A 16,982-nucleotide genomic window follows, 5' to 3' on the forward strand; every position below is an offset into this window, starting at 1 on the left:
GTGCAGTGGTCTGGCAGCCAGTCTCTAGGCCTGACCACTGTCCCATGACGAGGGGGTGAGATCTCGGTTTCTCCAGCTTACACACTGAATTCCATTCTTGGCTGCAGGATCACTGGTAATGTAAGTATTACTAGGGCAGATGGGACTTGCTCTATTATAAATAGGGCTATTAGAAATACACTGCTACCTTTGTCTCTTTAAAAAAAACTCCCCTTTCCTCTGTAGCTGCAAGCACTGTTGAGCAATTCATCCATACAGAGTTCACAGCAGAAGAATTCCAGGTCTTTTTCTCAGCAGCTCTGCTAACCCTGCTTTCCCCTTCCAACAATCATTTAGAAGCTAGTTCGCCTTCCCCCCCACCCCACCCTACCCTCTCAGAGCTCCTACTCTGTGTTTACATTGGAAATTAAAAGGCTGCTGAATTGCTGCTAACATGGGGGAGCAAGTTGAGCTGAGCTGCCTAAGTCACTGCTAGGAGAGGGGAGCTGAGCTGCTGAGAGAACAACTTGGACACTTGTGCTGTGACGTTTGAAGATAAATTGCTCCACAGTGACTACAGCTATATAGGTCAGTGGGGGTTTGTTTTAAACCCCATTCACGGTTTGTTAAGAATATGTTTTAAAGCATGAAACATTGCTTCTCTGTGCAAGAGCTTCCTGAAATAAAGACCAGTCACTGCTGCTCTCTCGTTGCATAAGGTGACTGGTCTTGTATCCACCCCCTCCTGTCGTTTTCTGCAGGCAGTCTGTAGTGGGTTGAGCATGCTGGGTTCCCTCCCAAAGCTCTACTTTCTGAACAGGCTGTGAAGTTATTTGGTGCAAACAAAGTGAAATTGTATGTCTTTTGTGACTATTGAGGGATTTATTTCAATGAAAGTTTGTGTCCAGAGTTCGGCTTTAAAACCTCTAAATAACGCAGGATGCTGAATAAGGTTGGAACTTGGCACCATCTCTGATAATATTGCAGCGTTCACCTCCGACACTGTTGGGTTGCGTTGCTGTAAAAGATAAAAGCTGTTCTGACAGGTTCACTTCAACAGCATAATTCCCATTTCTTTAACAATTACCTCATACTTTCATTTGCTTTGTACAGGACAGACCATCTTTACTCGTTCTTCATTCAGTGGAGTCCAGAAATCTACGCTGAAGAGATCGGGGAATCCTCTCGAGAGCCGGGCTTTGTTGTGGTTAAAAGGAACGAAGAGCCTGAGAGCTCTGAAGGATCCACAAATGATTCGACCACACGATTGTGGGAGGTAGGTGGCAGCATTCTATATCTCATTATCTACACCGCAATACTTTCTTAATGAACCCTTTCTATTGCTTTAGGCTTTTGTTTATTGCTTTAAAATACCGAATACTGTGGATTCTGATTTATGTCTGCAGAAATCATATTTATTGTCAGTGTATCAATGTTTGTATATCCAGCGATGGCAGCAAATCATATTCCATAAGCCAAATGTGTCTCAATGTTTTCTAATATTGTGGCTAGTGAAATGTTGACGCTAATGGGACTTGTGCGTCAGTATGTGTATCAAAGTAGACATGTATCTTTTAGGACAAACTAACAACTTTACTTGACAGCCTGTCCCCTCCTCTGTTGATACGTTGTCTGTGCTCCTAAGCCACCCTGTAGTACACTCACCCTAACCAAGTAGGGGACCCAGTATTTCTGGGTGTGGGGGGGGCGGGGGATCATGTGACTCTTTGCCATTTCTTCCCTAAAGGGTACCTGAGTGGCTAATAACCAGCCCAGAGCACAGTGTGGTTGGTAGTGGGGGAAGTCGTTGGCTCCAACCAGACTGAACTGGGTGAACAGAACAGCAGCGAAACGCAGAGAAGGTACATATTGGAGGAGAGGAGGAACGATTTATGAAGTGAACTCATTGCTTTGCCTTGAGATACTAGTTCTACAGCAATATATAGTAGTTTGGTAGTGTAATAATGCATTGTACTCAAAGTAATAAAGCAGACGTTCATTACATAAGTTACTAACCTAGACCTTGAGGTTTGTAGTGAGCTCCGGTGTCCGCCATTTGGGATAGACATCTGACAGCTGCTTTTGGAGGCTTTTTTTTAAGGTACAGGCTAGAGTCTAGGGCTTTCAGCCTGATCTTGACTACTTAGTAAATGAACAGTCTGGAACACGAATGCAGCCAGTGAAGACAGAACTCCCATCCTGTACTCATGTTCTGGCTCGGTCATTTACTAGGTAGTAAGTGGTGATCGATCTGTTGACTACATATAAAAATATTAGCAGTGTCTGCTTTCACATATTGCTCTTACAGGTACACTAGAACAAAACATGAATGTTTTCCTGGTCGGCTCCTATTTTCAACCTGGTGGTCATCTTGTACGGCCGGTTGTATCTTATAAAATCTTCCATCTGCTAGTATTCTTGCTTACTGTGTCCGAATCTGATTGTGCATTTATTCAGTCCAGTGGGTTGCCATTTTCTGTGCACTGCCCTGTGTACTTCTCAGAGCACTGTGACCAGAGGATGCAATGCCCACAGGAAGCATTGTGGGAAACTTGCTGGATCTGGATGAACATATGCAAAAACATATAAAAAGGAACTGATTAAACTCTTGAGTGATGGTAAACTGAGTGGACTTCAATGTTAGCCGGTTGCAGTGTTTCCAGGATAACATTTTCATTTCAGCATTTTTTTGTTTTTTGGTCTTGAGTTTCTCTCTCATGTGAATCTGTAATTTTGCTGCTACAAAGCAAAGTAACACTGCAGATAGCATGAGCATATTCAACTTTTATAGAACCAGTCCAACTCTCCAATGCACCTAGGAGGATACTGTGTAAGTCAGCATAGGACTGGGGCTGGGGCAGGCAACACCATTCCTTCAGTTGTGCTTTAACTACAAATCCCAACATGCCTCTGTCTTTGGGAGTCATGCCTGTAACGGTCAGTCTTCCAATGCCTCATAGGACTTGTAGTTCCACAACAGCTTGAGGGCTGGCGTTGCCTACCCCTGGGCTAGGGTAATTGCTTTCCCTGTGTGTCAGTGCTTGGGTCTGGCTGTAGGTGGCTCGGTTACCAAGCACTGCATTGTGGGGTGGGATGTTTATATTTCACTTCAGGTTTGTGGTCTTCCTTCCTCTATGCTACTGAGCTCCAAGCAGGAAGAGAGCACAATGGTTATGCTGGTGGGCATAGAAGAGAGATTGAGAGAGGACTGGAATGCCATGTATCCGCTGTGGTTGCACTGGAAGCAAAGCAATACACTACTGGCCAAGATTAGGGGTTGATTTGCGGTTCAGCTAACCACAGCATTCTGACACCCCATTCCAAGGAGTTCTCCAAGTCTTATACTTGCCTATTCTTGCTGATCTAAGATGTGTGGCCTGCTTGGACCTGCACAGACACCACTGCAGAAGCCTCATGGCTTGTCTCCTCTTCCAGGCTTTTGTAGAATAATTCCCAGTCATCCCTTTGGTGAGTCCATCTATTATACATCCCAGTGGTAAATGGTCTCTCTATAGGAACGACTGGAGATGAAGAGTGGTAATGTGCGTGGCAACACATGCAGCATGCACTGAATCTTTATACTTGAGGTGCATTACAACTAATTCATTTTCAATGGGCTGCCTGACACAGCATGCCTCAATGACCAAATACACACCTGTTGTGGCACAGGGCATGGTGGTGTGAACCAGCTCTTAAAATACAGTATAGCTACGGGAAAACTTTTTTGGATTTGCATAGTGGTGAGGGGTTAGGACCCCCATCAGGTTTTTATTGCAGTCTCTGGCCTTGTTAAGAAGGTTCACTAATTGTCCTTAACACCAACATCACTAGAATAATAGTGAGGGTAAATCCAGCATTAAGAGTTGCCATCAGAACAGAAATAGAGGGGTAAAAATCTCAGGGAGACCCGGGAGAGGTATTGGGTTTAGATTTCAATTCTGAATAATTTTAAATCATTTAATTATTGGTCATTTTCTTTGAATCGCACCTAGTGTCTGTAACCAGCACAAAGCCTCTGTTTACACTTAGGTGTTTTGTAAATCAAAGCTGGGAGCTAGAAAGGCGCTGAACACAAGGAATTCCATTGTTTTCTGTGGCCCCTGTTCACACCTAAGGCCTGGTTCACACCTGTACGTTTTGTAGCGCGTTCAACGCTCTACGAATGCTCTACAAAACACTCAAACATGAAAATCCCATTGTTTTCTATGGGTATGGTTCACACCTTACCGTATTTCAGCCCGTCTGAACGTGCTACAAAGCGGCCTATGCCTGAAAAGGTACATGAGCTTCTTTGCAGCGTTTTTGTCGCACGTTTCCATTGGGATACAGTCAAGTAGCCCTCGGAAACACGCGTTTATCGCACGTTTTTTTTTACTGCGAATCGCTGAAAAAACGCGCGTCTCGATACGCCTAGGTGTGAACAGAGCCTGAGTGTTAATTTGCTTGTCGCAAAACACCTGTTACTGGAAAAAGCTACTTTTCTGCAGATTTTTGCCCTTTAGACTTCAATGGAAACATGTTTAAGTGTTTTGTCAAGCAAAAGCCAGCCTTCTTCTGGATAAAAATGGAGGACAGCACAAGCTGCAAAACCTGCTACAAAATGCTTGGCAAACGCGTCAAATGTGCATATAAATGCTCAAAGTCTCTTGAAAAATAAAACCTGAAACCCAGACGCTTAGTTGTGAACGGAACCGAAGTGTCTGTAATGAGTAAATTTCAGTCACTAAGGTCCGGACAGAGAAATGTAATGTCAGATGTGGATTAGATTATTATTCCGGTCAGGTTAGAAGGTCTTGGTGACACCAAGTAACTTATTCACAAAGAATACAGAGCAGTTCAATGGCAGAATGCATGGCTTTCAGCCACACCTCATGGCTACCTTCCTCTGGCCCCTTTATCATGTCTACCTTGAAACTTGTTTTCTGTTAATAGATATCAGTGCTGAGAGAAATAATTGTTCTGCTTTTGCAGACTCTTCTCTTTATAAATGTTAACTGCCCGGCCTTCATGCAAATCACTTGGTCTTAAAATAGACCTTTAGGGTTCGTTCACACCAGATGCAGTGCATTCCGCCCCGATTCTGGCTGAAACGCACTGCATCGCATTGCGGCCGGCTCACTTTTTTGTTAGGGCAGAAGGGGGCGTGACGGGCCATTGAAGTGAATGGCACCGTAGCCACACTCTCCGGCCGCAATGCGATTTGCCCGCACGGGATCACAAAGCACATTGTGCCTGCGGTACGGTGCAACTAAAGTAGTGCTTGCAGCATTTTGATCGCATCGCACCGCACTGGACCGAACCGCAGGCACAATGTGGCTTGCGAACCGGCCAGGCTGCGTTCAGCATCTGGACGCAGCCTGGTGACATCTGGACTCCAGAACCCATCAGGCTGCATACATATCTCACCAAAGCTGCATACAGATCTCACCAGGCTGCATCCAGATTTGGACTCCAGATGTCGCCAGGGCTGCGTCCAGATGTCGCCAGGGCTGCCTATTGGGTCTCTCCAGCACGGCTTATTGCGTCTCTCCACAGGCTCTGACAGGTGTTGTGCTGCACACCCAGCATCCCCAACCCCTCCTAGAGCGCTTCTTCCTTGCCTTAGCCCGATATACGGCGCGTTGTGACCCGAACGGAGCGGGTGCCCATCACATGCACACTCCGAGGCTGTATTCAAGGTGTGGGGCTGCCTCGAGCAGTGCCTGCACCTTGAATCAGGAGGAGGAGACGTGGGACCTGGCAGGCAGCGTCCAAGACGGCTACTGCCAGGTCCCCGGAAGGCTGCTTCAGGACCCCACAACCGCGCGACCTGAGGCGGCCGATCCGATTAAAAAATTTAAAGGGCCAGTATCTGCCGTCAGCATCGGGGCATTTTCACGAGTACAAGTACTCATGAAAATGCCCTGTATCGGCCCCGATACCGATACTAGTATTGGTATCAGGACATTCCTACTTTAAACCCCATTTTATGGTTTGATTGTTATATAATTATTGGTAGGTGGTGTGGCACCAAAACCACATACAGTGCGGCAAATACTTATTTGATCCCAGGAAGAAAAATGCTGACGATGACCCTAAGAACACCATCCCTACAGTCAAGCACGGAGGTGGGAACCTTATGCTTTGGTGCTGTTTCTCTGCTAAAGGTACAGGCCGACTTTGCCGCATTGAGGGGCCAATGGACGGGGCCATGTATTGTAAAATCTTGCCTCAGCCAGAACACTGAAGATGGGTCGTGGATGGGTCTTTCAGCATGACAATGACCTAAAACATACCGTCAAGGCAACAAAGCAGTGGCTCATGAAGAAGCACATTAAGGTCATGGAGTGGCCTAGCCAGTCTCCAGAGCTTAATCTCATTAGAAAATGTATAAAGGGAGCTGAAACTTCGAGTTGCCAAGTGACAGCCAAGAAACCTTAAGGATTTAGAGAAGATCTGTAAAGAAGAGTGGGCCAAAATCCCTCCTGAGATGTGTGCAAACCTGGTAATCAACTACAAGAAACGTCTTGCCTCTGTGCTCGCCAACAAGGGTTTCTCCACCAAGTACTAAGTAGGGGTTATTCTTGGGGATCAAATACTTATTTTACTCATTGAACTGCAACTCAATTTATAGCACTTGTATCATGTGTTTTTTTTCTGGATTTTTGGTTGATATTCTGGGTCTATCATTTAAAATACACCTATGATACACATTATAGACCTTTCATTTCTTTGTAAGCGGGCAAACTTACAAAATCTGCAGGGGACCAAATCATGATTTTCCTCACTGTACTTGGGCCAGTTGTTGAGGGAAGAGTGATGTGTTTGGAACAGAGACATTGGTGGACAATATTGAGGTTTGACCATCGGCTGGCTTTCTAAAACCTAATTATTTGTAAATGTCACAGATAAGACGTTGCTTCAGATGCAGCTAAAAGGACAGAGGTGTGAAGCTTTCCTTTCCTGTAATTGTGTGAGAAGAGAGCGATCATACGCATTAAGGGCAGAAATCCAGCAAAGAAAACTCTTAGCGGACTTGTATAATGAGAATGTGACAGGTCAGGCTGGCATGGACAGCGGCAGGATGTTCATACTTTAAACATATATTTTGCCTTCCTTGTCCCCCTCCCCCCTCATCAACATGCTATTGACATTTTTAAATACGACCTTCCTGTTTTATATTCCATACCTTATTTTAGATCCAGTGATATCATCCCCGGGTTTCTGTGCTTCTCTATGTATTGCAGGCAGATCATGGCTGGGGGGCTGGGCCACATCACAACACAACATCCTTTCAAGAGCCCTCAGACCTGATGCAAGCAGTGTGCTTGCTCTTGGGAGAAGTTATGCAAATATCCAAATACATTTATGGGTGAATCAGTCTGGTGAATGGGATGGTCCTTTGCATGCAGGCCACCCTAGTTAACTCCGGCTTGTGATGCTGAGCTTCCATGATGGAAAGAACTGTAATCTAGTGACAAGAAACAGTACCGGCGCCTCCACCTGCGAAACGGCCAGCTGTAACGGTAATAGAAGCACTGAAGAGGCAGCTCCCACAGGCCAAACAGACCGCCAATCTGAGAAACGAAAAAGGGCGCCTCCATAGTGTAAAAACAAAATTGAATGATAACATGCACAGCTTGTATTGTACTTACAAAAAGTCAGTAGTAAAAGGCATATAGAGATCGATAGGATATCGAATCTTCTGGCATGGAAGTCTGAAAAGGATGTGTAGTATCAGCGTCCACTGCCCCTGTATAGTCAAAGGTTTACGCGTTTCCTGGGCACGCCCCCTTCATCAGAGTTCTGATGAAGGGGGCGTGCCCCAGAAACCCCTTATTGCATTTCAGACTTCTTCTGCCAGAAGATTCGATATCCTATCAATCTCTATATGCCTTTTACTACCGACTTTTGGTAAGTACAATACAAGCTGTGCATGTTATCATTAAATTTCATTTTTACTCTATGGAGGCGCCCTTTTTCGTTTTGTTTTCTGTAATCTAGTGAATAAAAGGGGCTGGCTAGGGACAATCAGGCTGGGGAGGAAAGAGGAAGCTGATGCTGGACTTCCTCCAGCCAGGAAATGAGGACTTGCTGCAGTTTCTAATACACATTGTTAGAAGCTCACAGTGTGCAGTGAAATCAGAGGAAGCATTTCCAGTACAGATGAGGAGCCGGTACAACTGTGTAAGACTGAAGGGAAGGACTTAGCTAGACATTGCCCTCTATGTGGACTTGTTTTCTGACATTTCTTTAGATAAAGATTACCAGTATAATTGGCGGGGGACTCCTTTAACATATCCATTTTTTTCCTGTGGGACTGTGAGTCCCCGTCCCCCGTGAGACCCGTTTCTGGTCTTGTTCTCCCGGCAGCCATGTTGGACCCCTTCATAGCTCATTATTTCAAAAGTCATTAATATTTGAGATTTGAGTGTTGTTTATGGGATTGCTAAGTGTATGGAAGCTTCAATAATCATCTGGTGTCCCTGCGAATGATGTAAATCTGATTAGTGACCCTCTCGGAGTTTATGGAAGTCATTTAGAAATGTTGTTTTTGCTTTGTGAGGGCCAGTTGTCTTCTGTGATTAGTGCGGGAATAATCGTGTAATGTCATTATGGTGAGTGGCTGGGAATGGCGCTGTGTGCTTTTGGAAAGACAGGCGGCCTTCAGAGACGCAAGTCCCCAGTGCTTTCATAGCCGCAGCCTGCTCTGGTAAAGAGGACCTGCCAGGTATGTACAGAGAAGGCAGACATTTGTATACTGGTTTATGCCTTATTTACATGGGAAATGACATACGCGCGAGTGCATCTGAATGTGTGCAAACGCATGAATAAGAGCCCATTCACACCACAGCTGTGCGCTAGACGTGTTAAAATCGGACATTCTGTCCCCATTCACACCTAGGCGTATTGTCGCTTAAGGGTAAGAGTGACAAAACGTTCAAGACAAGGAATCCCATTCATTTCTATGGCCCCTGTTCACACCTGATCGTTTTTTTTCGCAAGCAGAAAAACGTCTGTCGCTGGAAAAAGTACAAGAGCTACTTTTTGGCAGATTACAGCGCTTTTTGGTCCCATAATCTTCAATGGGAAACTTTGTGTGACAAAACATTCAGGTGTGACCAGGGGCCATACAAATGAATTGGATTCCTTGTCTTCAGTGTTTTGTTGCCCTTAGCTTTGAGAGAGCCCACGCTATCACACAACACACAGTACCGCGCACTAGGTCTGCTGTTACGTTGCCATTCATTCTGAATGGCACCCCAATGCACCTCCTGGGGGGTCGGACGGGCATTGAAGTATTGTGCAGTGGAGGAAAGTGCATGCACTACTTTTGATCCCCGCGTTGCAGCACAGCGCACGTTCTTGCGTGACCATGCCTTGTGAAGTGCTGCATTGCAGGCCCACTTTGCCAGTCAGAATAAATGGCAACGCAACACACCAGCACACGCAGGACAACCTAAACACATGTACATTTTACACATGAATGCAAAATAAACACTTCCAGAACAATCTCCATTCTGTTAATATAAGTGAGGAGTATTTATACATCATGCTCTCAGGTCCTCCAATGAGAAAATATTGGCTGCCCCTCGTGAAATAACCGCACTGACCAGTGATCATCAGGAAGCGTCACTATGGGCGTCGCCCATAGTGACACGTCTTTTTATTGTGCATATTGACATGTTCACATAATCACAAAGCAAAATGACTTTTCGGGCCTACACATGGTCCCTTCATCAAGCAAACTCCTGCATCTCCATTGGACCCTTCTGATTTTCATTGTCTACAAACGCAGCGCCAACCGCTTGTCACTGCTGCACCCGACCTATTGGGACTTTTGGTGGTCAGGCGTGCAATGGTATGCATACAATAATTTGCACTGACCAATGAGACACGCTTCTTCCGGGACCTGATTCCCAGCTCAGAAGTTATTCTCATTGGTCAGCGTAATGCTTCAGGTTGTGGGCGCACCCTCGCTGTTCTCATGTACAATGCAAGATTATTGTGCCTGCATTATTCTTGATGATGTCAGTGTGCGACCGCTGGCGGGCAAAACTAAAAGGGAGAGGCTTCGGAGGACCGGTCACACAGCATGGTGGAGGCCTGCTGGAGCGAGGGACAAAGCGAGTATTACAACCTAGACTCCGTGCACGCTGGGGCGTAGCAGGGACGCATGTTGCAGAAATGCACGTTCCCACACATTTGTGGGACTGTTTCCTGCGTTTGGTGCACGTCTCCATCGAACACCATTGGGTCACTGGACTTGGGCCAATTGTGGAAAAGTACATGTCGCAAATATGGTGACATGTGTTCCATGTTTTTTCCGTTGCGTTTATGCATGTGGAAGAACCAGATTTGCTCAGTCATGTTTGCAGTGTCATTACCTAGTACCGTTCCACATTTGTGTAGGTATCGTGAACACATGTGAAGTGTGCAATCATGATGTGCCCCAACATGAATGGATCCTTAATGAGCATTTAACTCTCAGCTGCAAAAACAAGCATGAAAAAGCGCAAAAACGTGCTGACCAGCGAGTTTCCTTTGAAGTCTATGGAGCAAAACGAGCTGATAAGCGCCGCAAAAGAAGCTCATAGACTATATTAAACAAGGGCGTATTGTTATGCGTGATTCGGTGCGTTTGCGTCAACAGCCCACTAGGAATACAGGGGATTTTAATTTAGTTTCACCATGGAAAACAACGTGTGACAAAACGCCTTGGTGTAAATGGGGCCTTGAGACAGCCAGGCAGAAATAGGATCGCAATTCTGATCACCAATCACATTGCTTGTTTCATCTGAAAGATAACCAGTGGAATGTTTTTAAAACAAAAAAAACAAGTTTGCTCTGGAGTAGACTCTACATCTGCATCATGAAATCTGAGGGTAGAGTGCTGAGCCTCTCTAGCTACTATGACAGAGAGGCACGAGGTGACATAAACCTCACTGATTATACAAATTCATGTTGAGTCATGGGAATGTTGCAGAGGTCAAATAATTTTATCTTTAAAGTGTGTTAAGTAATTAAGTGGTTAATGACCCTTTAATGTATTGAATGGGGGGAAAAAACCTCCCAGGGTGACTGGTTTAACCCTTTTGTATCTGACACGGATATCCCATTAATAATGCAATAACAATGACCACTGCTGAATAGATTTCACCAGCACTGATTGCCCAGGTCCTAATTCATTTCTGGCTTGCTGCAGTCTCCAAGTTTTGCCAGATCTGTAGCAATCCATCACGCTGCAACCTTTAGCTGTGCACTGTGCCTTTAAATAGCAAGCTGGTTTTACTGAGTCATCTGCACTGCAACCAAACTCTGCCCTCAGCCCCGCCCCTCAGAGTCAGACTCATTCCTCATTGGCTGCCTGCACTGTCAGTTAGAGGGGGGTGTTAGCTGTGAGGTTAGTCTGTGGCAGAGGAGCTGTGTGTGTGCAGTGGGAGCTGATGGCAGGCAGAGATCATGTATAGGGACAGCTGTGCCAGTCACTGAGGGGGGCCCACCGACAAGGAGATGTCTCGCTTCTGGTATGGCAAGAAAGCAAAGAAACACCAGCCGTCCAACCACAAGTACTCTCTGGTGAGTGTGCACTCTGAGATTTCCTCCCGGCTGCCTTGTCCTGGCTTTGTTTACATTGCCAGCTGAGTGCAGACCTGTAAAAGTTCTGTGTGCTGCATCCTGTGCAGAGAGCCGAGTGCCGGAGCTCATGGCAACCAATCCCATTCTGCGTAGCTGCTTTGATTTGTTGCCAAGGGATACAAGGCTTTGCAGGTCATTGCTTTCATGAATGAGCCCCATTGCTAGCGGTAATGCATGGCATGGCAACCACATTTCATCCATCACTGATTTAAGGGCTCAGATGCACGGGCGATCGGATTTTGCATGCTTGTATAAAAGCCAGCTAGGGGTGCCGTAGCCACTACTTATTATTACTCCGTCCTGCTACCTAAATGCTCATCTAGTTCTAGTGTTCATTATCTTTGTGTTAGATTTTTGTTGTTTTCATAAGTTCTCCGAGTTTAGGTGTTTACATGTTTGCAGCCAAATTGAGAGAACACCTACTTTATATTTGTTCCATTGTGTTATTTATTTCATTATTGTTTTTTATGTAGCGTCCCCAATTTACACAGCACTTTATGCTGGTGTGTGTGTTAATAATAATAATTTTCCCCGGAGCTCTTACAATTTCAGCCGGTCACACAGTGGATAATGCCATCGGAGAGTTTGTTTTGATTTTAACTTTTGACTTTAATGCAATAAATCCACGAACAAAAGATAAACACATTCACTGACATGTTTCCTCCTTTCCACCTTGCATCCTGCAGCAATGGCTCCAGAGTAAGCCCCCATTCACATGTAGCGACTTACCTTTCCAGCGGCCGGGATAGCGCGACTTTCGGGGCGACGTTCCAGCGACGGTAGCGCGACCTTCTCCGTCGGGCTCCATAGAAAAAAGCAAAATCCGCCGAAAAAAGGGTCATGTAGAAGCGACGAGCGACACGCGACATGGAGCTAAGACATCTCCGTTGAATATCATTGTCCGGCGATATCGCGCGATATATATCGCTATGTGTGAATGGGGCCTAAAGCTTGTTATTAAATAATGTTTTCAGAAAGTTTGTTCCATTTTCTAATCGTAATGGGGTCACATTGATGATTTGTTTTCGGCCCGTAGTGACAAATCAAAGAAGCAGAATGGAAATGTTTTCTTAAACAAACTAAAATCTTACACTGAACGTGGTCTTCATTCAGGAAACTCCATTCATTCCTAAAACCAAATGGTCAAATTAAATTCCAGCCAACATTCATCAAGTCTCTGATGGCATTATTCAAGGTTCTGACCAGATTTTTCCTATGAACGTTTGTAGGCAAATCTTCTAGGGCTGCAACTACTGATGATTTTCATAATCTGTTGGTTGGCCGATTTATTTTTTCGATTAATCGAATAAAGAAAAATAAATACCATCCTTGATTTAAGATAAGATACACAGATGCAGTGTTACAAAGTGTTCTTCAGAATAAACCTGCATGCACATTTTGTTTGCAATAGCACTGCACTGGAACGCACAGCATTGCGGTTCTGTGCTTTCCAGTGCCGGGCGATCACACTGCGGGTGGGAGGCGCATTTGGGGTGCCATTGAAATGAACGGTACTGCAACGCACCTCCCGCAGCAGATTTTTTTTAGGCCAAAACCGAAAATGACTTTTTTTATCATTATTTTTAATTGTATTGTAAGCACATGGCGCTTGAATAGCTTCGGCCAGGGAATGACAGCTGTCAGTGGCAAGATTCTGCAGATGGCAGCTGAATGTAAATACAGCAAGCCGTGGGCAGGTGCAGTAGCCAGCCTCCTATTGGCCTTTTAAAATTGCAATAGCCAATAGTAGACTGGCTATTGCACCTGCCCACTGCTTGCTGTGCCCTCCCAGCGTGGAGGAGTAAAGGTGCCCATGCACTTTACAACCATCGCAAGACCTTAGTCTTGCGATGGTTGTAAAGTAATTAAAAAAACTTACGATCTGCCCATCTTGGACAGGCAGATCGTACTTGCGATCATCGCAAGCCCGCCCCCCTGTTGGGTGGGCTTGCGATTACCTCAATGCTGAACGGGCAGTGTGCACGTGCGCACACCGGCCCGTTCGCCATTTGTCTCCCGAGCATCATTCAAACCAGCCGAAAATCGTAAGATTTTCGGCTGGTTTTCTAGCGTGCTCCTTAGACAAAAGACGTGCGACTGTACAGTAGAAACGGTCGCACGTCTTCATTCACACGGCACGATTCTCGTACGATCGTGGGATTTCCCGCGAGAATCGTGCAGTGTATGGGCACCTTTTAGATAGTGGATTCAACCAACTAAGCAATCATGAGAATAGTTGACAACTATTCTCATTATCGGTTATTATCGATTAGCTGTTTGCAGCAGTAAAATCTACCAATGTATGAGCGGCTTAAAGCTGTGACCATACACATGGCAGTTTTCAACCGCTCGCCATCTACCGGGAGCTGCAAATACGATCGCAAGTAATACTAAGCATCTTCCGCCGTCGGGTTTCATCGCTTGTGAAAAACTTGGTCGCTTGGGAAATAAATCAACATCTTCAATATTAAAAGTTCACCACCGGGAAAAACGACATCGTCTTGGATGGTGATCAGATTTTTCTCCCAGGTTTAAGCGGCAATTTGTATTCCATCTCCTTGTGGTCGATCCAAACCACCATTTCTATGTTTTCGGTTGAGTTGTGATTTGATAAAAAATAGAACCTAAAGTTTGACCGCTGTGTTAAATGGCCACATGTATGGTAATGTCACACTTCCTGTTGGTGATGAGATCCCTGTACAGAGAAACATTTTCTTGTTTCCGAGGCATCGCTTCCTCACCGGCTGGACAAGCGTGTTGTTTCTCCATAACTGGTGAGGGACATTCCGCAGCTTTTCCATCAACAGAGTACAAAGGTAACCAGTGTATAGTACTCTCTCCTTTCGCCGCCACGTTTTTTTATGTACTACCTTTCCTGCTTTAAAAAAGAACTCCCGGCAGAATAAAACGTAACCCTTGCAGTGGGGCGACCCCCACCCTGCAAGGGTTAACTGCTCGTTTTCATCTAGGGTCTAAAATTACAAAGATATACTCACCGGAACCTTGGTCACTCCCGGCTGCTAGACTGGTCCCTGCAGCCTCTTTCCACTTCGGCGGTCTAAGGATCCGTGAGTCATCACGTATAATACAGTGTATTACCCGTGGGAACACCTAGGGACATCTCATTACTGAGGCTGCAGAGGCCGTTCTACCAGCCAGGCAGGACCGATCATTGTTATTTTAGACCCTAGACTGAAATGAGCGCTTCACCCTCGCAGTGCAGGGGTAGCCCTACTGCCAGGGTTACGTTTTATTCTGCCGGAGTTCTTCTTTAAGCTGATTTTTGCTTGCACTGAAGACTATTAAAAAACACCAGTGAAAGCCAACCAATCGCCCAAAACACATTTGCTGGCTTCTAAGTAAAAATACTTTGTGAGTTCCTGCAGATGAGGGGAAAACGGAATTTGGTTCATGGCACCGTGGGCTTGCTCTGTACTAGCGTAAGAATGTTTGTACAGTAACCCACTTAACTATTCACAGCAGTCAGAGCTCTAAAACATAATGGGGGGAATTTATCAAAACTGGAGCGGAAGAAACGGGAGCAGTTGCCTTATGGCAACCAATCAGCTTCTCTGTTCAGTTTGTTCAGTTAAGGTTTGAAAATGAAAGGTGGATGCTGATTGGTTGCCATGCACAGCTACTTCAGATTTTGTCTACTCCAGTTTTGACAAATTCCCCTCAATGTGTTCTAACTGGTTGCGCTAGGTCACTGCAATGAAATACTAATCAGTCTACCACCCTCAAGTTCCATCACTCGTGAAAGATTTGGTCACTTGGGAAATAAATTGACATCTTCAGTACATCTGCAAGGGTTAATTGTCCATTTATGCATAATGGACAGTATAAAGCTGTTTTACTTACCTGATCCCTGCTCATCCAGAAGTCAACATTCACCTCTGCTCCGCTCCGGCCCATCCCTTGGTACCTTCATGTACAGTGCAGCTCTATGGAGCCTGCATTGTGCTTGGTAACGTCCGTGGTCCTTAGACTGCCAAAGTGAAGGGGAGAAGTGGCTGAGGGGACTGGTCTAGCATCTCAGAATGAGTTGCCACATGTAGGGATCAGTTACGTAAAACAGCTTTTACCTATCCCCTAGGCTTAAACAGGCGCAGCAAGGGAATCTTTTTATTTCCTTGGAGTTGGACTTTAAGCATTTTGCTGCCCAGAGTTCTGCTTTAAACCTTACAGTGTGGCTACCCCTGCACTGCAAGAGGGTTAAAGTGACCTTAAACCCTCAGATTTTTTAACATAAAATACTGTAATGTGCGCTTTACTGTAATCCATGGTTGTTTCCCTTCTCTTTGCTGCTCTTCCTTTTTAAATCCTCATGTCTTCTCATGCTGGGGGAGAACTTCCCTTTGCAGCTGAGTGCCTCTTCCTGTAGTGCTAGCTCAGGTTACAAACGTACACACAGACACCATGTATCCATTCCTGAGACAAGGCAGTCTGCTGCAAAACAGAGGTTCTGCCCAGCATGAGAAGAGATACAGATTTAAAAGGAAGAGCAGCAAAGAGAAGGGCAACAACCATGGATTACAGTAAGGTGCACATTACAGTATTTTATGTTAAAAAATCTGAGGCTTTAATGTCCCTTTTAAGTGTTCATTTTGTCTGGGGAGCTAAAAAAAAAGTTATACTCACCTGATCCTCAGAGCTGGCTTGTTCTTGGACTGGTCCTTTCAGCCTCGCAGACCCTCCGCTACAGCGGTCTGGTGAGTGGTCACGACCTATACTCTGTATAGCAGTGTAGGAGTCTGCTGGGATTGCGATTTGGGTAATAATTTGTTATTTTTGTTGGCTCCCTAGACAAAATGACCACTTAACCCTTGCAGTGCGGAGGAAGCCCCATTGTAAGGGTTAAGATTTAATTTGCCCGTAGTTCTGCTATAAGATGGCGATAAATAACTTGGATACCAGGATCAGGCAGTCGGTGTCTTGTACAAGAAATGAGCCCGTTTGCCGAGCAGCTTCTGGATCAATCCAACGACTTTGACGAAGAGGCTGCAGTTAAGAGCTACAGTGCTGCGTCTGGAAATCTCGGCACCATGGGAGTTTTCCAGGGAGATTTCCCACGCTCAGAACTTTGGCCGTTTAATAAATAGCTTTGAATTCCCAAGCAGCCATTACTTAAAAAGCCCATAAACACATTTGCACATGTTTCTGAAGCTGGGCTGAAAGGAAAGCCTTGATGTAAAGGATTCATTGTATGGATAGGCAGGAGGGAATAGGCTTGTTGAAAAGAAATGTGTTATCAGCAATTTGCAAGTTGTGTAACAAAACCTCATTAATGGCCCTCTAAATGGGAAGTTTCACTTCTGTGTCTGATCATGGAGCAAAAGCATTCACATTGATTAAAGGGTGTTTTGCCTATGCAGGGGGGGGGG

General features: G+C 45.3%; 1 protein-coding gene across 5 annotated transcripts in view; it reads left to right on the forward strand.

Annotated features, from left to right (window-relative positions):
* Positions 1–16,982, forward strand: part of OXR1 (oxidation resistance 1) — a 388,393-nt gene that overhangs the window by 341,552 nt on the left and 29,859 nt on the right. For 3 of the 5 annotated variants that reach the window (XM_018570890.1, XM_018570898.1, XM_018570903.1), the window contains one exon: positions 1,093–1,255. In XM_018570890.1, coding sequence (XP_018426392.1) covers positions 1,093–1,255 — 163 coding nt within the window. Of the gene's footprint in view, positions 1–1,092; positions 1,256–11,349; positions 11,539–16,982 lie in introns of those variants that run through there. The other 2 variants (XM_018570912.1, XM_018570920.1) reach the window with 1 other exon arrangement.

The sequence above is a fragment of the Nanorana parkeri genome, unplaced genomic scaffold (assembly GCF_000935625.1).
Source record: "Nanorana parkeri isolate BGI_ZX_2015 unplaced genomic scaffold, ASM93562v1 scaffold39, whole genome shotgun sequence".
NCBI classification, from domain to species: domain Eukaryota; kingdom Metazoa; phylum Chordata; class Amphibia; order Anura; family Dicroglossidae; genus Nanorana; species Nanorana parkeri.